This window comes from Prionailurus viverrinus, chromosome D4, assembly GCF_022837055.1.
Source record: "Prionailurus viverrinus isolate Anna chromosome D4, UM_Priviv_1.0, whole genome shotgun sequence".
In the NCBI taxonomy this organism is placed as follows: domain Eukaryota; kingdom Metazoa; phylum Chordata; class Mammalia; order Carnivora; family Felidae; genus Prionailurus; species Prionailurus viverrinus.
The window spans coordinates 69,084,399-69,106,819 of record NC_062573.1 but is presented as its reverse complement, the minus strand read 5'-3'; the positions used below and the strand labels follow the sequence as shown (position 1 = coordinate 69,106,819).

The 22,421-nt window shown below is 36.1% G+C and overlaps 1 protein-coding gene across 6 annotated transcripts in view; it reads left to right on the top strand.

The window, feature by feature from the left end:
- VPS13A (vacuolar protein sorting 13 homolog A) overlaps positions 1-22,421 on the top strand; it is a 266,768-nt gene that overhangs the window by 180,090 nt on the left and 64,257 nt on the right. For all 6 annotated transcript variants that reach the window (XR_007146267.1, XM_047829766.1, XM_047829772.1 and 3 more), the window contains 8 exons: positions 2,633-2,736; positions 6,258-6,540; positions 9,858-10,253; positions 10,503-10,607; positions 10,728-10,874; positions 15,153-15,281; positions 15,689-15,822; positions 21,671-21,800. Coding sequence is in view for 5 of the 6 variants with exons in the window: in XM_047829766.1 (XP_047685722.1) it covers positions 2,633-2,736; positions 6,258-6,540; positions 9,858-10,253; positions 10,503-10,607; positions 10,728-10,874; positions 15,153-15,281; positions 15,689-15,822; positions 21,671-21,800 (1,428 nt within the window). In the remaining variant the exon portion in view is untranslated. The remainder of the gene's footprint in view (positions 1-2,632; positions 2,737-6,257; positions 6,541-9,857; positions 10,254-10,502; positions 10,608-10,727; positions 10,875-15,152; positions 15,282-15,688; positions 15,823-21,670; positions 21,801-22,421) is intronic.

The following is a 22,421-nucleotide window of genomic DNA, read 5'->3' as shown; positions in this document are numbered from 1 at the left end:
TCCTTTTTCTCTTGCTACTTTTAAGATTGTTTGTTTATCACAGTTTTTCCCATTTTAATTACTGTGTCTTGGTGTGGACCTCCTTGTGTTGATTATGTTGGGCTCTCTCTGTACCATCTGGATCTGGATTTGTCCTTCCTCAGTTTTCAGGTATTAATTTCATCAAATAAATGTTTGCCCCCTTTTTCCTCTTTTCCTCTTAGATCTTTATAATCATATATGTCAATAAGTTCCCTTATTCCCATTTTTTATTATTTTCTGTCTCCTCTTCAGCTTGATTGCTTTCCTTTGCTCTGTCCTCCAGATCACTGATAAATTCTTCTGCTTCTTCTAGTGTACTATTTTTAACTTCAGTTATTGAGTTACTCATCTCTGATGATTTCTTTTTAATGTTTTCTGTCACTTTTTTGAGGGTCTGACTGTGACCCTCCTCACTTTTCTCAAGTCCAGTGAGCATATTTATGACCATTACTTTAAATTCTCTATCAAGCATCTTACCTCCATTTTTATTTTATGTCTCTTACCATGATTTTCATGTTCTTTCATTTGTGACATACTCCTCTGTCTCCTCATTTTGTCTAATTCTTTGTGTCTGTTTCTATGTGTTAGGAAAGTCAAGTGTATCTCCTGCTCCTGAAAGTAATAGCTTTATGAAGAAGAGGTTCTGTAGCATCCTACACTGTAATGTCCCATGTTCCCCAGAATGTGGCAGTTCAGATGTGTGTCCTATGTGTGTTGCACATATCCTGCTATCGTGGCTTAGCTGAGTTTGCCTTTGATTCAGTTGCCTGAGATGGCTCTCTTTGCCTGTTGGGGGCAGGGTTTAGTTCCTGTGTTGTTAGTGGTCCAGTCTGGGGCTGCCTTGAGGTTGAGTTGGTTCAGACTGTATTTGCCAGAACTGTAGTCCGTCCCCAAGAAGCTTTCATTGGTAGGTGAGGCCTGCAGTCAGATCAATTGTCTGCCCCTAGCCCATTGCTCAGGCCATAGTTGAACTGCTGTGTGTGGTTATTCCCCCTCTCCCATCACAGGAGTCACTGTGGAGTGATGCTGGCCCTTGTTGGGTCTCCTTGCACACTGCCAGGGTTGTGACACCACTTTGGATGGACTCCTGCTACAGGAGAACGTGCAACTGTGGCACATGGTCATAGCAAGGTTTGCTCAGATCTGCTGTGGGAGGAGGCCTGAGCTGCTTTAGAGAACTCCCGTTGACGGTGGGTTGGAGGTTGATCTTTACTGAGCCTTCAGTAGTTTCAGTCATGTTCATGTGCATGTTCCAGTCAGTAATGAAGTGAAATTTTGACAATAGGGACACTCTTAAATCTGCAACTCTTGCCTCTCCAATTACTCGCTCCTCAACGTGCTGTGCATTTAAGGCACATTGGCTTCCCCAGATTCTCATATCTGTCTCTTTGACTTCAGCAGACAGAGCTCTGTTTGACCTCTCTTTCTGCCCCCCACAATATTCTTAAAAACTTCAGGCAGGCAGCAAGCTGGGGTAGTCTTACTGCATAATTTGGTGGTTTGTTTTTTATTCTTTTTCTTTCCTGTGCTATATGCTGCCCAGTATCTGAAAACCATTATTTAATGTAGGTTCTTTTTCCTGTGTTTTGGTTGTTTACATTGGGAATGTTTGTATAGTCCCTATTATTCCACCATGGCTGAAAACAGAAATTCTTCTCTTTCAGTTTTTATTTATAGTTAACTGTTTTAAAAGATGACTGTTGTCCTGCTCTACCTATTATTGATTTTTTTTTTATTTTTTAAATAGTTATACGTTAATTTTAAAATTCTTGAAGACACTATAGAAATTTGAAGGTATCCCTGTTGCTTCAAATAGAGCCAATGATTTACCAAGAAAAAAACATAGTGTAGTTAAGATTATCCATTTATCAATTCTTAGTTCTCAGTATGTTTTCTGTTTTGGTATGATTTTTTTTAAGTTTCTTTATTATTTATTTTGAGAGAGAGAGAGAGTGGGAGAGAACGGTGGGGCAGAGAGAGAGAATTCCAAGCAGGCTCTGTTAACACAAAACTTGTGAACCATGAGCTTATGACCTGAGCTAAAATCAGGAGTCCGATGCTTAACCAACTGAGCCACCAGGTGTCCCTGGGTATTATTATTTTTTTTTTAATAGGACAATTTTACTAGAGATCTAGAAAGATTATAATAAAATGGTTTTACTGACTAGTTTGTTTTTATCCAACCCAAGGATAAATATAAGTGTTTGGAAGTTTATCTGATAACATATAGTAATCTCAGTGATGTTACCTTTTTATACCATTGTTGTATGCTACTTATTGGATGAGATAGTCTCCATACACTTCAGAGAGTACCTTATCCAATCAGGAGCATACAACAGTGATTTACAAAAGTACACATTACCCAGCCTGTGACCTTTTTTGAGGATTTTTAAAGTATTATTGTTGACACATTTTTTTCTATAAAACTGTGGCAACTTTCCTTGTAATTTTTAGGATAAATAATAGCATGTTTGTTTCTTTTCTAACTTCTATAAGAAAGATAAATATCTCCCACTAGTTTCTTTATTGGGATATTTTGATGGAATGTTTTTTAAATGTCTTTAAATTCTGAGATTAATGGTGCTAAATATGATTTGTTTTTCTTTCTCAGATTAAAAATCATTTTTCAATTCCACTTTCTGTTTATGAAGGGGACACTTCATTGGGAACAGCTTCACCTGGAAGTGAATTCAACATACCATTAACATCTTACCGGTGATTTTTCTTTCTTTTTTATTTGCTCTAAGGTGCCATGGAATTTTTAGTTTCTGATTTGGTAGGGATATCTGTCTTTAAGTGATCAAAGTTTAATCAAATCTGTTCTGTTAATAATTTGTCTACCTTATTTAAGTTTCAGGGTGCTTAAAAGGTGTTATAAATTTTTTTAAAGGAAAATGTAATGTGTTTAATTTATACCATGTAAATTACTTATGCTTTTACTAGTAAATACATTTATTACATGCTTACAGTATAGCCATCATAACCATATCATTTTTTCATGATTTTTACAAAATGATGAATTGAGCACGATTGGTAGCTTCTAGATTTAAATATACTATTATGAAGAGATTTTTACCTTTGAAATGTTTTAGAATAGAATTTTTAAAAAATCCTTTTAGAAACATAAAATATTTCATCTTTTTACCTATGTATTGTTCAGTGGTAGAATTATAGTATAAATTGTGATACGCGGTACATTGATCTTAAATATTAAAAATTAGATTAAACCTGATACAAAATTTTATAGGTAAAAATTCTTACAGGATGCTGATGATGTATTAGTCTTAGAATTTTAGGGTTAATATCATAATGGACAGATATTCAGTATATTTATATAATCAGGAATTAAAAAATAATCTCTTTTAGGGGTATTGAACTCTCTTGGAAAGTAGAACTTTCCTGAGAATAATCATCATGGTTTGTCTAAGTACCATTTCAGAACACATGCTAGCCTTGGACCCAGACCTGCGTTATGGAAGGGTGGAGGCAAAACTACAAGCAGTGCCAAAACACGCTCTTCCTCTAGTCCTTCTGATCCATGCCAAGTTCACTATTGACTCCCTAATGCTTAGAAAGCAATCTAGCAGGTTTAGGCACATATTTTCAGTTAGTAGACCTGCTACTAAAAAGTATTTTATTGCTTACACCTTCAGCCCTAATGAGCCTTTTATTGCTTAGTTCAGACTTGCTGAGGGCAAGAGTTCTCTTGTTGAGTGAACAACAAAATGGTTGTTCATAGTATCTGACCTTATTCTAGGAAAGATTTTGGGTGGGTTATGAGACTAAAGATAGCATGTAGGATATGTTTAAAAATTTCTGTAAAAAGTTTCAACTCCTTTTGTCCTTGAATGAGAAAAGGTAATGGCATTCTGCTTTATTTTTAATAAATGATTGCTGTATATTTTGTGACTCTATCCATAAAAAGTGTTTTAGAGTATTTTTACACTTTCTGGTTCAGGAGTAAAATATTAACTTGTCAAATGGAAATTAATCTTAATTAAAATTATTAGTGATGAACCAGCTTGTATTTCACATTAGGTATTTGTCTAATCTAATTCTGAGATGTACAGTTACATTTAAGTTTTGAGGTCTTATATTTAACAAAGGTACACTTACATTTAAGTTATGAGGTCTTTAACAAATGGCTACCTCTCCCTGGAGAATTTAAATATACTGATTCTTTAATTCATTTAAAAAATGTCAAGTGTTTTGCTGTGTATAAGGCACTGGTGTGGAATGCTGCGATGAGTTGGGCATTGCTACTACCCTTGAGAGATTGATACATTATGTAAATACAGAAGGAAGCAAACAGTGGGTTGTAGAGATACAGAACAATTAAGAGTTGCAGAAAACGACAGAAAACAAAGAAGGTCTTAATGATGGACTCCTGTGCGAGATACATGCATTAAAGATAAAATATAATTACAGATTAGCAGGGAAGGGCAGTGTTAAGTGGGAGGAATTGGGTGAATAAAAGTAAGGAGGCCTGAAAGCACAGAGTTTGTAAGGAATAGTTGGGAGTTGATTGTCCTATACGTGTTGTAATGTAACATTTGAAACATTGTTTAAGTTTACATTGAGGTACTTGCTCCCTCATTTATATAAATTTTATCTTAATCTTTTTTTTTTTTTAAGTTTATTTATTTTGAGAGGGAGAGACAGAAATCCCTAGCAGGCTCCGTGCCATCAGCGCAGAGGCGATGCAGGGCTCATAGTTACAAATTGTGAGATCATGACCTGAGCCGAGTTCAGGAGTCAGACGTTTGACCAACTAAGCCACCCAGGCGCCCCATCTTTATCTTTCATGTCATCTTTTTCTTCCCTCTTCTCTGAGAACATCTGGTACCCTAATGTTTCAAGACCTTTCACCCCATCAGCTTTTCTCATTCAGAACCTCTCACCATTGATCATCTTTCTCTGGTGTTTTCTTCCTATTCATTTCTTAAACTTTGCTTTAACCTTGCGTGTTTCTCCAATTCAAGTCTTTTCTTCAGAACAAAGCATTTTGGCAAAATTTTCACCTCTGGAAAATGCTCTGCAACTGTCTAGAAAGACTTAACCACACTCGCATGCCCTCAGTCTGCTGTGTACATACGGTTTTTGTACCTATCACAATGCAGTAGTTTTCTTTTAACATTACATCCCCCACCTGATTGGGATCTCTTAAGAGTAAAGAATGACTTATTCATTTGTTTATTTCCAGTTTTACTGTCTCGTAAATAATAGGTCCAATAAAGGTTTTGATAATCCAGATGACTTTATTGGCATTAGTTTAACTTAGAGAAAATTAAAGTTTTTATTTTTAAGTATTAAAAGACTAGAAAAGAGAATAAAAGTCATAGAGAATGTAGAAATAAAACAGGTTAAATCTGATAATGGGCTTGACAGATCATTAGATTTATGTGTATGTCAAAGAAGATGGAAAAGTCTAATATTTTATAGTCCAGAGTGCTAGTAGTTGGAAGTTCCTTGAAAGGAACACACTGAGAAGTGGTATGGACAGTTTAGGGTTCAATCTAGCAAATTTAAGTCATCATCAGACATCATTACAGAAGGGTGTGCTGGATATTTAAAACTACAGGACTGGAGTTTCAGACAATCTGGTCTGGAGATAGTATGGACAAGTTGCTCATCTGCAAGGGATAGTGTCAAATTACAGGTGATTGGTTTTAGAAGTACAGAAACATTTAGGTGTTTATATTTGGGCAGGTTAGGTTTGAAAAATGATGAAGCCTAAAGTATAGTTCAAATGTAAACAGAATGTGATGTTTAAATATAACGATTAATCATATGATTTTCTTGCAACCATTTCCGCAACTATGCCCAGTGTTTCAGCAATTACGTATCTATTTGAAAGCTTTCATGTGATTAACATTGAAAAGGTAGTGATTTAATTTTAACTGTAGAGTCAGCGCAGAGCCTGATGTGGGACTCAAGCTCAAGAAACTGAGATCATGAGCTGAGCCAAAATGAAGAGTCAGACTCTTAATCACCTGAGCCACCCAGGTACCCTGAAAAATATTCTCCTCTTAAGAGCCAGTTAATTTGATAAGTTTTAGAAAGTTATGAAAACATCCATTCATTGGTCTATCTTACCTATCTCTAAGAAGAATGGGAAATATAAAAATTTATTACAAGAGCAGGGAGTGATGTAATTTTATTGTTCCTAAGTAGTAATCACTTAATTTGTTTTCTTTTAAAGCATTTTAAAGCATACTGTTTAATCCTTTACACAGATCACCTCTTTCTCTGAAGCCAGAAGATGAGGACTATGAAGTGTGTGAAAGAATTGACTTTGAAGAAATTATAAAAAATGAAGGCACTCTTCTAAAGAAGATATGTAGATCTACAAACGCTGCTAAGAAACCATTTATTATTAATGTTGTCCCAGAAAAAGATAATTTGGCATCTCTCTCTGTGTATTCAGAAGATGGTTGGGACTTACCATACATAATGCATTTGTGGCCGCCTATCCTCCTCCGAAATCTTCTTCCTTACAAAATTGCTTATTATATAGAGGTATTCTAGAGTTTTTTTAATGCCTTCCCGTCTTTGATTTTGTAGCTTTGGTTATTTAACATTATGAGCAACAAAACAATGTTTAAATGTTCTCATACGAATTAATAGTACTGGTGAATGGGCAGTCCAGCTGTCCTTCAAATGGAAAAGAAATGCTTCAATCATATTGTATAAAAAGAGGGTTTTTGCCATGATTTACCTTAGAAATATGGCTGCTAAATTGAATATGTTACATGCACAAATGTGATATACCATTCTCTCAAAAGTGAACATTAAAAAATTAAAATCATTTATGAAAATAGTGTGTATATATATATATATATATATATACATATATATATATACACTAGAAAATTCAGAAAAAAAGATAATAAAAACTGCCTGTAATTACATCATCTGAAAGTAGTGGTTCAGGTGAAGATAATCATTTCAGGTTTAGAATATACGCATACCTCACTTTATCACACTTCTCAGAGAAACCATTTTTTTACAGATTTCAGGTTCATGGCAACCCTATGTCAAGCAAGTCTTTTGGCTCCATTTGTCCCACAATATTTGCTCACTTCATTTCAGACTTGTCATTATTAATTGTTATGATCTATGATCAGTGATAATGACTTGCTGGAAGCTCAAATGATAACTAATGTTTATTAGCAATAAAGCATTAAAGTGTGTACATGGTGTTCTAGACATGATGCTATTGCATACTTAATAAACTACGGTATAGTGTAAACATAACTTTTATATGCATTGGGAAACCAAGAAACTTATTTGACATGCTCTGTTGTGGTATTTGGTTTATTGTTGTGGTCTGGAACTGAACTTGCATTATCTCTGAGGTATGCCTGTGTATATATATTTAATCTTTTTCTTTCATGTGTATCTCATTTATTATGTTTAAAAGATGGACACTAACTTTTGAAACAAGTGTGAGAATTCATCTTAAAATATTAGACAAATAGAAACAACAGCCTACATTATATTATTCTCATGCTAGTGTTTTTAAACTTTTTTTTATGTTTTTATTGTTGAGAGAGTGCATGCACACACGTACGTGTGCACTAATGTGAGTGGGGGAGGGGCAGAGAGGGAGGGAGGCGCAGAATCTCTCAAGCTCTAGGCTCTGAGCTATCAGCGCAGAACTCCATGAGGGGCTTGAACTCATGGACCGGGAGATCATGACCTGAGCAGGAGTTGGATGTTTAACCAGCTGAGCCACTCAGGCACCCCTCTTATGTTTGTTTTCTAAAAAGAATATTATGCTCTATAAAGATGCTTTTTCTTTTAAGTACTTTTTGTTTTAACAGATTACATCTGATTCTTTTGTTATAACAGGGATCTTTCCATTTTTTTTTTAATATGAAATTTATTGTCAAATTGTTTTCCGTACAACACCCAGTGCTCATCCCAACAGGTGCGCCCTCCTCAATACCTATCACCTACTCCTCCCTCCCTCCCACTTTCCATCAGCCCTCAGTTTGTTCTCACTTTTTAAGAGTCTCTTGTGTTTTGGCTCCCTCCCTCTCTAACCTTTTCTTTTTTTTTTTCCTTCCCCCTCCCCCATGGTCTTCTGTTAAGTTTCTCAGGATCCACCTAAGAGTGAAAACTTATGGTACCTGTCTTTCTCTGTATGGCTTATTTCACTTAGCATCACACTCTCCAGTTCTATCCACGTTGCTACAGAAGGCCAGATTTCATTCTTTCTCATTGCCACGTAGTATTCTGTTGTGTATATAAACCACAATTTCTTTATCCATTCATCAGTTGATGGACATTTAGGCTCTTTCCATAATTTGGCTGTTGTTGAAAGGGCTGCTATAAACATTGGGGTACAAGTGCCCCTACGCATCAGCACTCCTGTATCCCTTAGGTAAATTCCTAGCAGTGCTATTGCTGGGTCATAGGGTAGATCTATTTTTAAATTTTGAGGAACCTCCACACTGTTTTCCACAGTGGCTGCACCAGTTTGCATTTCCACCAACAGTGTAGTTTTTAAGTAAACATTCTATTTGCCATGCTTATCAAATATAAGAAGGTAGTTCTTTACTGTAGTCTAGTAATTATTTTTGTAGTGGTCTATTAATAATTGTTCGATTTACTATATGTTTATACTTGTCTGATAAATTGGGGGGGGCAGAGTTAACAGATCTATGGTTTAAGGATATCTCTTCCATATGGTTGGCAGATAATATAGTGGTTAACAATTTGTACTTTGCTGTAAGATAGATTTGAGATTGAATCCTACCTCTTTCATTTACTAGCTTTATGTCTTTAAGCAAGTTGTATTATCTTTTTATATCATTTGTCCTAGTCCATAAAATAGGGATATTAATAAAACTTGTATAATGGGTATATGGGAAAATGAAATTAGATAATGCTTGTAAAAGATTTAGCATAATGCCTGACAGGCCTATGGTTGCAATTTATTTACCTCTCTCACATCACCACCAACCATTACTGTTCTTATTTTGTGGAATATTAACTAAGATGTCAGACATGAGTAATTTGCATTAGTTTTGCTTTAAGTAATTAAAAATCTTTAAGAGATTCCTTTGTTATAACAACACTAAGGAATCAGGTTAGAGATGATGGAAAAACTGGTGATGAACTATCTATGTGTGTTCCATTCTCAAAGACTTTTAATTTGGTACTTTTGGGGATCACATTTTGTTTGCTAGTTTCCAAAGGATATGATAAACTTTTAAAAAGAGAATTTAGCTGTGGTATGGAGGGAGGATTACAAGGGACAAGAACGGTTAAGAGACTAAAGCGAGAGACATGAACTAATAAGGTCATGGAAGGGTGGACAGAGAGAAATGAACAGTTTTGAGACGTAAAGTGTAGTATAAACAGTGATTGGAAATGGGTGATGAGGGATTGTTAAAAAGCAGAAATAGAAATTAGTTAGGATTGCTTATTTTGGATTACTATCATTTTTTTCATTTTTCATTATTTGGTAGTTTTCAAAACTAAAATCACTAGTGGATAAGATTTTTTTAATGTTTTACTAATTATAGTGCTTTATAATGTTTATTTCAGCATAGTTTTTTATTATGTTATTTAATTTTATCCTCATAGTTCTTTGAAGTTGAGGGTTTAGACCATTTTATAAATATGATAATTCAAGTCTCAGATTAAATAATTTATAGAAGCTTACACATTTGGCAGAGTTAGAAGTCAAATATAAGTCTTCTGACCTGTTCTGACAGAGGTATTTCAGAAGCATTATGTGTATGCCATTTGCAATCATTAAAGAGAGGTTTTTGGCATATTATTCTGACACATTTAAAATTTTACTGTATTTTTGTTTATTACAGGGGATTGAACACAGAGTTTATACTCTAAATGAAGGACAGTCAGCCCATATTTGTACTGCGCAGTTGGATAAAGCCAGACTACATTTAAAATTACTTGACTATCTTAATCATGATTGGAAAAGTGAATATTGTATAAAACCTAATCAACAAGATATTAGTTTCATCAATTTCACCTGTGTTACAGAAATAGAAAAGACTGATTTAGATATTGCTATCCATGTAACTTACAATATTGGCCAGACCGTTGTGGCATTTCATAGTCCTTATTGGATGGTCAATAAAACTGGTCGAATGTTACAGTATAAAGCAGATGGAATTCATCGAAAGCATCCACCTAATTACAAAAAACCCATTCTTTTTTCTTTTCAACCAAAGCATTTTTTTAATAACAATAAGGTATGTAAGATTTTTTAAACTTTCATTTTTCTTCAGCTATTTATCACTCCTTTTTTAAAGTTGTGAAGAACATTATGAAACAGGTTAGAATAACATTTATATGTTTGAGGTTAAAATGTTAGATTTTAGTATGCAGAAACGTTTAGTGCATTAATGTAATATTTATGCTAACAAGCAAAAAATTTATCAATTTACCTAGGAATTTTTAAAGATATCTAAATTGTAATGTATTTGGAAATTTTTTTCTAGGTTCAGCTTATGGTAACTGATAGTGAATTGTCAGATCAGTTTTCAATTGATACTGTTGGGAGTCATGGAGCTGTTAAATGTAAAGGCCTGAAAATGGAGTATCAAGTAAGTTCATTCTTTGCTCCTCAAGAAACTTGTATGTAAATTATATCTATCAAATACTTAATTTTTATTAGGATGTTGTGGTAATGTAACAGTTTTTGAAATGCTGTTTTTTCCCTTTAGGTTGGTGTCACTATAGACCTCAGCAGTTTTAACATTACCAGAATTGTGACTTTTACCCCTCTTTATATGATTGAAAACAAAAGCAAATACCATATATCAGTGGCTGAAGAGGGAAATGATAAATGGCTCTCTCTTGATTTAGAGCAGGTGGGTAGATGAATGTCAAAAATGTACCTCTTTGGATTTTGAGTTTTACTTGAAGTTAAATACCTGAAACCACTCTGTAAGTTTTTAATTTGCCCCCCCACACTCCATTTTATTTGTACCAGGCTCTAGATACCTAATTTTTAAAAACCAAACCTTGTCATTTAGGAATGTATTGCTTGATAAGGGAAGTAGATATTTAACAACTAGTAACCAAACAGTGAAAGCACACAGAAGAAGACTAGATAAAGTATAAATGCAGTGAAAAGTAGGAAATGATTTGTTCTTTCCATAAAGCTGTTAAGAATGCCTTTATAGAGTAAGCTAAGCCAGTTATTTTAAGAAGACGGTAGTAACTTAGGAGTGAAATTTTTATTCGGTTCCATGTTTAGCTATTAGACCTCTGCATAAAAGCTTTCTAAAAAGACTGCCTGATGGAATATTTTGCTTTTGAAGAAATTTTATTGTAAATCTGTTAGGATTTAAGAGACATTATTTGCTGTTTTTATTCACTCTGCTTTTTTGCTTTCAAACCATCTTGATGGGACCATTCTTCCTGACATATGTTCTGTAGATTTTCCTTTAGAGCTTGTTTTGGAGCTAATGCCATTAGTTTGTGTTTATCCATAAACATTTTTACCATCGTCTTTTATGATAATTTCTCTTGCTAATGAATTCTGTTTTTTCTCAACATATCTAGATTTTACTCCACCATTTTCTGGCTTCCACTATAGTTGAAAGTTCTGCTGTGATTCTGTTATTCCTTTGGAGGTTATTTTTCTTCCCAGTTGCCTTCATGATCTTTGTCTTTGCTGTTTTGCTGTCATACTACCATTTGTCCATGTGTGGGCTCCGTTTATATGTCCTGCTTGAGATGCTTTCCTCTGAGATTTGTAGATCTATTTCGTACTTGCTGTAAAATTTGCAACTGTTTTCTCTTTAAATACTGCATCTCCTTTGTTTTTCCATTGGTTTCTTCTTGGCCTTTAATCAGTATGTTCTGGACTTCCATATTCTCTCTTCCATATCTCTTTATATATATTTTTTTTCTATTTTCCTTCTATGTATTTCTCTTTGCTGCATTCTAGATAAATTCTAAATGTATAGCTTTAATAACGTTTTACTTTTCCTGTGTCTAAACTGCTATTTAAGTTTTCAGGTTTTTATTTGCATAATTATGTTTCTTTGAGCAGTTCCACTTTTTTTGAAGTCTGCCTGTTCATTCATTAATGAATATCTGTGGGTATTTCTCATGTGCCTTGTGATACATCTGTTAACAGAACCACAAGTCCCTCATTTCACTGGGGATATGTAGAAACATTAATAATGGTATAATCAATCAGTAAAATATATAGTATGTTTAAAGGTGAAAAGTCTAATCAGGGAAAAGAAAATAAGACAGAGCATAAGACAGGAAGTATTATTAAGAGTTCTAACAAACACAGTGGGCTATAGTTTTATATAAGGTGGTCAAGGGATAGGACTCATTGAGGTCATATTTGAATAGACATGTAGGCAGTGTGGGAGGTAGCAGTTGCCAAGAGCTCAGCTGAGCTGCCGGGTGTTGGAGCAGCTGGAGGACAGCAAGCCAAACTGAGAATGACTGTCAAGCCCTTAGTCACTTCCTCCCATAGTGTAAGCAAGAGGCTAACCTGGAGAAAGTGCCCACTCTCCCCCTTCCACTTTCCGTGTGGAGCAGCATTGGTCAGGGTTCGGGTGGATCAGCACAGACCTTGGGGTCGCGTGGCTGTCAAGGGAGCCTGGAACAAAAGGCTCTTACACTTTTATGGACTTAGAGGATGAGCCATGACAAGGGGGGAAGAGCTAAGAGTAGAAAAGTACTGAACACTGAGAGGAGAGAGAAAGCCTCTGCAGGCTTCCCCCTCTGTCCTTGATAGAGAGGTCTTGGAGGGAGGTCCTCAAAAAGGCCTCTGCCACAGGCCATATAAAGAGGCCTCTGAATAAAGGGAACTTAGGTGGGAATTCCGACACGTGTAAGTGCATGACTGGAGGTGAGGGCTGGGTCCTTGATACTGCTGTATGCTGACTGTGCTCCTACTCAGCCAAGAGGAGGGCAGTGTAGCCCTGCCAGATGAGGCCTTTGTAATTGCCTATGGTGTGACCTGCAAAATTGCACCTAGGTTTTTAGCCAGGAACTGAAATCCTCAGCCGTGTGGGTATCTTGGGAAAGAGCATTAGAGACAGAAGGATCAGCCAGGGAAGATGCCCTAAAGTGGAAGGATTTTTGGCATATTTGAGGAGTAGCAAAAGAGGCCAATATGACTGGAGAGGGGGAAGTAGTGGAGAACAAGGTGTAACAGGAGTGAAGAGCAATCATGGAGAGTTTCTTGAGCCATTCCAAAGGTTTTAGCTTTTGCTCTGAGTGAAATCAAGAGCAGTTAGCAGGTTCCGAGCAGTGATCAGTGATTACCAGCTCTTGCCAAATATTTGTTGAATGAATATATGATGTATTTTTGCAGATGTTTCACATGTGCTCATGAAGTCTAAGGTTCTTGATTTGTTGGATGTAGAGCCCTTCTGTCTAGATGCTAAGATGACCAACTCCAGATTTGTTGTCCTTTAGATGTTTTCTAGGTGTAGCTTCTTACGTAGTTTTACTTACAGCAGTTCTATGTCTTGATTTGTGTGTCTGTTGCAGAAAACATCGTTGGGTCTTAGCTTTTTTAAAAACCTAACTTTTACACCCTCTTTGTTCAGTTTATGTTTACATTAATTGCCTAACTTTTTATTTTACTTTGTTTCTTTTTTTTAATGTTTATTCATTTTTTGAGAGAGAGAGGGGGGGGGGTGGCAGAGAGAGAGGGAGACCGAGGATCCGAAGCAGCCTCTACACTGACGGTGGCAAGCCGACGAGGGGCTGGAGCTCACAAACCATGAGATCATGACCTGAGTTGAAGTTGGATGCTCAGTTGACTGAGCTACCCAGGTGCCCCCTTTGTTTCTTTTTGTTTTCAATTTCAGCTTTTCTTGAGATAAATTTTTTTTTGTTAGTTTAAATTTTTTACATCATAATTATGGCCTAAAGTGGTCAACCTTAAGATGCATGCTCATGGTTATTACCTATGTTGATTTGTTAAACTTAACTTAGATCACTGTTTTCCTACTACAAAAGACAAGTGCATTAGCACTTGCTCTAATCTCAAGATTTTGAGCACATAACTCTTTAAAAAGATGTGGTGTTTATTTGTAAACATAAAGCATACATTTTTAAGCCAAGTCTACCAGAAAATAGGCTTGAGGATATTCAGAGTGCATCATTTTTTGTCTTCTCCGTTCCTCATGGGAAATACGCTTCGGTGAAGTATTGCTGCTCTTTTGACTCTCCTATGTAAGTGCCTGCTAGGTTGCAAAAGCCCTGGGTGGTAACATTCTAAGCCTCTTACAGCCTTAATCCTGTCTCATGTCTAGTTCCATTAATTAATTTTTAGGGTTGAATAAAATGGACTTAACAAGCTAATGCACTTGGCTTTAACATCCCGGTTCGCCTGCTTTGCTGCAAGTCATGTCATGATGATGAGTGTGACACATGAACAGTCTCATTGAAATGTGTGAAGTCATCAGTCTGGTTAGGGCTTATCACAGAAGGACAGGGTTTACAGAATAGTTGAGACAGTGCTGGTTCTCCTTGTCTGTCCTCCAGCTCTTTTGTTTCTGCTCATGTTGTCTGGTCTTCTCTCACGGTACTTTGCCTCTTGTTTGTTTTTAGTTTGGATTCCAGATCGCTGATGCCCCTGTTGTTCCTTAAGATTTTGAGCCTATTTCCTAATGTAAACCTCAGATAACCCTTTTACTTTTGTACTCTTATTTGACTTCCAGGACTTTGGATTCATACATGACCTGATTCACCCTTTGTGTGTACTTTGGCTACTGCTTAATTACCAAATGGTGTGCACAACCTGATTATGACTTTTAGGAACTGAATGTACCCTTTGTTTTAAGCCAATCACTTGCTTCTCAGGTCAGCTTACATGCTGACTTTTCAACCCTCCTCCGGATCTCTGGACCACATTGAAGCCCCTTTGCCAACCCTCCACTTACCATACCTCTTCAACTTAGCACCCTTCACTGCTTGTATCCACAGTGCCCAGAGGTGGTGACCCATCTCTAAGTTGGCAGTTGATGGCTGTTTAGCCGAGCAACGCAACAGCCAGAGCATTGTGGAAAGAGATTTAAGTTTATTCTGATAGGTTTATTAAAATGATGAAATCTTTATTATGAAACCTTTTTAAGAAAAATAAATGTTTGTAATATATGTTTTAGTGTATTCCCTTTTGGCCTGAGGATGCTTCTAATGCACTGCTTGTTCAAGTTGAAAGAAATCAAGGCCCTCCCAAAAAGATACATTTTAACAAGCAAGAAAATTGTATTTTATTGCGTCTGGATGATGAGGTGGGTGGTGTGTGTACACATGTGTGTGTGATTAGAGAAGCTATTATATACTTACTAGTAATTTTATTTGTCTGAGTTTTTTTCCCTTTCACCAAAATGAACAAACATTGCTTTTTTGTAAAAGGATAAAGTACTAAAAGGAAACGGAGACATAAAACAATTTCATTGTTAAGCCGGAAGTTAGAGTGCCCAGAATGCTATAATGTACCACATCTGGAATTTGACCCATCTGTACATACTGATGTACTGATGGTTCCTGGTTTCCCACACATGCAGTAGAGAATCCTGAACTTCTTTCTTAATCATCAAAAGTGTATTAAGTTATGACTAGTCTTATTAAACGTTATTGGTTAATATTCTTTGGAAAATGGTCACATAAGAGAATATTTTCTTTTTTCTTTTGCTAGCTTGGAGGTGTTATAGCAGAGGTTAATTTGGCTGAACATTCTACAGTTATTAGATTTTCAGATTATCATGATGGAGCAGCTACATTCCTGTTAATAAATCACACCAAGAGTGACATTGTTCAGTACAACCAAAGGTAAGAAGATTATCACACAGTGACTTTATGATGATTTCTTAACAACATAGCACTGATAATGCCATTACAGCTATGTAAAACAAGGTTCTCATTTTTTAAAAAAAGGTATACTGGCATATAAAGGGGTAAAACTGACATAATATCTATAATTTACTTTTTTTTAATTGTGGTGTAATTGACCTATACATGATACTAGTTTCAGGAACACAACATCATGATACAGTATTTGTATATGTACAAATGAGTCTAGCTAACACCCATCACCACATGGAGTTACAAATTCTTTTTCTTCTGATGAGATTTACTTCTTCTGATTTCTTCTCCTGATAAATTTACTCTCTTCTCAACCTTCAAAGGTACAATGCAGTATTACTAACTGTAGTCTCCATGCTGTGCAGTCCATCCCATGACCTGTGTTACCACTGGGAAGTTGGCATCTTTTGACCACCTTCACCTACTTTATCCACACCCTATCCCCACCCCTAACAGCCACCACTCTTTTCTTTTTATCTACACGTTTATATTTTTCTGTTGTTTAATGGTTGTGTTTTTGGCTTTTTAGATCCCTTACGTAAATGAATACAGTATTTGTCTTTCTCTGACTTATTTCACCTAACATCATGCCCTCGAGGTTGTCACAAATGGCAAGATTTCCTCCTTCTTTGTGGATGAATAATAATCTTTTGTATTTATACACCATAGTTTCTCTATCCATCGATGGACACATACATTGTTTTCATGTCTTGACTATTGTAAATAATGTTGTGGTGACATGGGGATGCCTGTATCTTCTTGAATTAGTGTTTTTATTTCCTTTGGATAAATACCCAGAAGTGGAATAGCTAGATCTTATTATATAGTTACATTTTCAATTTTTTCAGGAACCTTCATACTATTTTCCACAGCGGCTGCACCAATTTACATTCCCACCAGCAGCACAGTAGTGTTCTCTTCTCCACATCAGCAGCAGCACTTAATTTCTTTTCTTGTCTTTTTGATAATAACCATTCTAATAGGTGTGAGGTGACAGCTCACTGTGGCTTTGATTTGCATTTCTCTGATGATTAGTGGCATAAATTACTTTCAAATGCTTCAAAAAAAGAAAAATGTAAGAACTGAAGCAAATATGGCAAATTTGGTCATTGTAGAATCTGGCGAAGAAATGTCAGGGTTTATCACAAGAACTTGGTTTTTCACATTTTTCTTATTTTTTTTTTCAACGTTTTTATTTATTTTTGGGACAGAGAGAGACAGAGCATGAACGGGGGAGGGGCAGAGAGAGAGGGAGACACAGAATCGGAAACAGGCTCCAGGCTCTGAGCCATCAGCCCAGAGCCCGACGCGGGGCTCGAACTCCCGGACCGCGAGATCGTGACCTGGCTGAAGTCGGACGCTTAACCGACTGCGCCACCCAGGCGCCCCACATTTTTCTTATTTTTAATGAACATAATGTGAATATTGAAATGTCTGATTTTTGCAAACAGTAGATACCTTCTTGCTGACGGGTGTGGGAAGGGACTGCTACATTTCTAAGCTTCTTAAAGACTAGATTTAAATCTTGGTTTTCCAAGACTACTCTTAGTATCATTTGTTTCAATTTGCTGTTTGTTTCTCTTACTGGTCCCAGGCTCTCAAATTCATTTTGTCTGCTTTTTTGTTTTCAGCTGTCACTTGTCAGTGGGTCCATATTTGAGTTCACTTATGCTTTCCTTTCATTGCTTAAATGTATGCTTCTAACCACTGATTAAATCAAATAAGCATTGAGTCTAGAGCCCAAGACTGGACTGGCAAATATCTAGAACTCCTCCTGCCCTATCAGTTCTCTCATTTGTGGAAGAAGTTGAGAGAGAGGAACCCTGTTTTTTTTTATGATTATCCACATTATTAAAAATATATATATTTGATTGATCAAAGCTGACAAAAAGAAATAGAAACAATTTCTCATTTGCCCTCCAATCCGTGTACCCTCAAGTAGCCTTGCCCATACAGTGTTAATAGAATTAAAATCTACAGAGAATGACTTGAGTATCTCCTTTATCCATTCAAGGATGGTGTATGTCTGGTAACATTCTAGATCCATACACAGGAGCAAAGTTAGTAATTCCTTATATGCTGTGAACGATGTAGGGCATCATAGTTTAATTCTCTGACAACTGGTTGAGTCTGGCTGAAGCTGAATAGAGACTTCTCAGGCTTGTCCTGTGGCTTTGCCCTTGCAATTATCTCTATCCAGTTCAGATATAAAGTGTTTAGAAATCTTATCTACTGCACTGTTGTAATTTTAAAAGTAAGTGATCCTATATTGAAATTCTGATAGCTAAAAAAAACTGCAGTCTTCATGGAAATTTATGAAATTAATAATCTGCAGTAATGAACACTGGATTTAAACTTAGAATTATTTGAAGTAGTTATTAAATCAAGAACCTCAGACTTTGGTTTAATATTGAATCCAGAGTCCTGTGTGCCAGTGATCCCCAAATCTTTACTCCAACATAGATTTCTCTTCAGCTTCAGGCTGCCACCTTCTCCTAATTATCAAATAACTAATAGTTCTAATAGTCTCATAATTAATAGTAGCACATAATTAATAAATCACATAGTTAAGCTATTTTTTAAAGATCTCCTCTTGTCTAATCTTTCCCTTAATTATCCTCGCTCAGCCTTCCCACATTTCTTATTCAAGTAGATTTTTTTTATCTGCATCTCTGTAGCCTTGTCCCTACTAAACCCTCATTTGCCACCAGAGGTAGGTTTCCAAAAATACTAAATATAATCCTGTCTCTCTTGTTTAAAGTTTTTTGTGACTTACCATATCTTTTACAGTAAAATTTGTTTCGAGGCTACCTTTCTAAACATTTCTCTTTCCCTATATTTAGGACCAGTTGAAGTCTTTGTTTCCTGAATCCCCTGGGTCCTTTCCATAGGTTTTCACCTTTTTGGTACTCCTTTCTGCCAGAAAAACTCTCACTGCCGGTGATCTCTTCCCTCACTACCTTAATCTGTACACCCAGTTTTTTGTTTGTTTGTTTGTTTTAATTTTTTTTTAATGTTTATTTGTTTTTTGAGAGAGAGACAGTTCACAAGCAAGGGAGGGGCAGAGAGAGAGGGAGACACAGAATCTGACATCTAGTCTCCAGGCTCTGAGCTGTCAGCACAGAGCCCCATGTGGGGCTCCAGCCCACAAACCAGGAGATCATGACCTGGGCCAAAGTCGGATGCTTAACCAACTGAGGCACCCAAGTGCTTCTCTGCACCCAGTTTTCAATTGTACTTTTACATATGTAGATTAAAGCATTTGTCACATTGCATTGTCTTGTGAGTTTAAAACTGTGTGCCTGTGCATGTGTAGTTAACATTCTGAGGACTGTGGTTACTTTATTTTCTTTGAATTACAATTTCCTATCTAAGGTAAATTTGAGATGAAGTTTTTTGTAAAGAATATTCTTCAGTGAGTTAAACAGATTAAAATTTGTATGAATTAAAAGCATTTCTAAATATTTTAAACTAAGTTTATCCTGTTTACATTTACATTTGATTTTTTTTTTCATGGAACAAACAAAAACTATAAGACTTGTCTCCTCTGCTTTTCCTCTCTTGGCTTTGCTGTTTGTTGTTACTATTATGGTTGTTTCCTGCATATAAAAATTATAACGGTCAATTTTTTTAATTCCATAGAAAAATTGTGAAAAGAAAACCATGATCCTGAAATCCCAACACTGTCAACATTTTGATGCATTTCTTTACACACTATTTTACTGTGTATCTGTGTATTTATTATCTGTGTATTTCTGCATCTCTTGTTTTTATTAGCATTGTGAGCATGTAAGTTTGCTTTAAAACACCATTTTTAATGCACAATATTCCATCATTTAGATGCACTATAACTAAATACTCTTTTACTGAGAATTTTGGTTATTGTCTAATTTTATAATTTTTTAATAAAGATCTTTAACCCATTTGTAGTCCTTCTTTTTTAAATTTTTTTTAATGTTTATTTATTTTTGAGACAGAGAGAGACAGAGCATGGACGGGGGAGGGTCAGAGAGAGAGGGAGACACAGAATCTGAAGCAGGCTCCAGGCTCTGAGCTATCAGCACAGAGCCCGACGCGGGGCTCAAACCCATGGACCGTGAGATCATGACCTGAGCCGAAATCGGCTGCTTAACTGACTGAGCCACCCAGGTGCCCCTAGTCCTTCTAATAACTAAATTAAGATTCCTTGCTATTTTTTTGTTATATGGATTATTTTCTTCTCGTGATGATTTGGAAAATACATGTTTTGTTTTGTTTTTCTCTTGAAGATTTCAGTGCATTTTAAATTTTGAGAGTGAAACAATATCTTCTAATTTATCCATCAAAATATGGAATACTTTTGTATTTTCAGCTTCTCTTTCCAAATTCCCAGTTTCTTCTGCATATAATTTGGAATTTTTGACTGAAATTAATATGAAATGATTAGTTTTTTAAAAATGTGTTTATTCGGGGCGCCTGGGTGGCGCAGTCGGTTAAGCGTCCGACTTCAGCCAGGTCACGATCTCGCAGTCCGGGAGTTCGAGCCCCGCGTCGGGCTCTGGGCTGATGGCTCAGAGCCTGGAGCCTGTTTCCGATTCTGTGTCTCCCTCTCTCTCTCTCTGCCCCTCCCCTGTTCATGCTCTGTCTCTCTCTGTCCCAAAAATAAATAAACGTTGAAAAAAAATTTAAAAAAAGAATAATAAAAAAAAATAAAAAATAAAAATGTGTTTATTCAGGGCTTTTTTGGGGCATTTGACAAGTTTATTTGACTAGTTGCTTAATATTTTTACATCCCAAGTCTTTTTTTTAAAGTTTTATTTATTTAAGTATATGTATCCAATGTGGGGCTCAAACTCATGACCCTGAGACGAAGAGCCAGACAGACGCTTTTCCAAATGAGCCGGTCAGGTGCTCCTACATCTCAATTCCCAGATTTTATTTTGAGCCATCCCTGGCTTGGTTGGAAAAAGTCTTAGAGTTAGTTTTTCAGAAAAGGTTTGTGGATAATAATGTTATGCTCTTGCTTGTTCGAGAATGCCTTATTCTTGAAAATTAATGACAATTTGACATGAAATTTTAAGTCCTAACCTCTTGTCTCAAAATTGTATAGACACTGCTTCATTGTTTTCTGGCATTTACCATTAGAGAAAAATGTGAGACCAGTCTTATTTTTATTCCTTTCTGAGTAACTGTGATTTTCCTCCATGTTTGTGCGCAGGTTTCCCTCTATTTTCTTAAAAATTCAACATTTTACAAAGATGTGTGGGATGATACTCTGTTTTAATTAATTTTGTGCAATGCCCAGTCACGTAACCTGCAGAATCAGCTCCTTCTTCAGCTCAGAAAAGTTATATTATGTTATTTCTTTGGTTTGTAACTTTTCCAGTTTTTTTTTTCTTTCTGGGAATCATTTTGTGAGCTGATTGAATTTCTTAGAATTACATGCCATGTCATAAGATTTTTTAAAAAATAATTCAGCTGTCTTGTTTTTGCCAGAATATGACCAGTACTTAGGGGAGAGGTACCAATTAAATTCTCTCAGATTTAGTATAGGTAATAGTTGGAATAATTTTCTCCAACAGTTCATTTGTGTTAAAACAAAAGTTCACAAAGAAGGTTCAAAAACGTGAAAATCTTTATTTTCTAAGTGAGACAAATCTTTTCCTGGAATATTCTCATTATTTTCTTAGAAAACTTCTTTTTCATTGTATAAGGAAAAAATTTCAATCTACTGTTAATCAGAACTATCACAAATCTCACTGGAGTCAGAATTATTTTGGGTTCTTTATATATTCATATATTTGCACTTAATGCATATTTTTACTATTTTTGGCAGTTCTCTCAGTGAAATAGAAGATTCCCTCCCTCCTGGAAAAGCAGTATTTTATACATGGGCTGATCCAGTGGGCTCTAGAAGGCTGACGTGGATATGTGGAAAAAGCCACGGTGTAGTAACACAAAAGGATGTACGTATTGGGTTGAGTATTATGGTGTTCTCAGCAACCTTCTTTTTTGTTTTTTTGTTTGTTTTTAATTTTTTTAAAGGTATTCTCTGTCAGCCTTGCTAGTTTTAAGGACTGTTTTGTGTCTGTACTTCTAAACAAACTGGGGCACCTGGGTGGCACAGTCGGTTAAGCGTCCGACTTCAGCCAGGTCACGATCTCGCGGTCCGTGAGTTCGAGCCCCGCGTCAGGCTCTGGGCTGATGGCTCAGAGCCTGGAGCCTGTTTCCGATTCTGTGTCTCCCTCTCTCTCTGCCCCTCCCCCGTTCATGCTCTCTCTCTGTCCCAAAAATAAATAAACGTTGAAAAAAAAAAAACAACAAACTGCGAAAGATTTTAAAAGCAGCATTCAAACTTTAATGAAAAATGTTGAAGATCGGAAGGGGTCCTATTTTGTCTACATCATTATTCGCCGCTGGTATGTTATAAAAGGTAAACTGGGGTTGGGTCGGTGCTTTCAGCATTCGCCTCATGAACAGATACATTATCTGTAATGACAGTCATTTTAGGTCAGTGTGGCTTCTGTGAGCATCATTTAGGGAGGGATCCATGGAAGAATTTGGTTTTGAGTGTTTTTTTTTTTTTA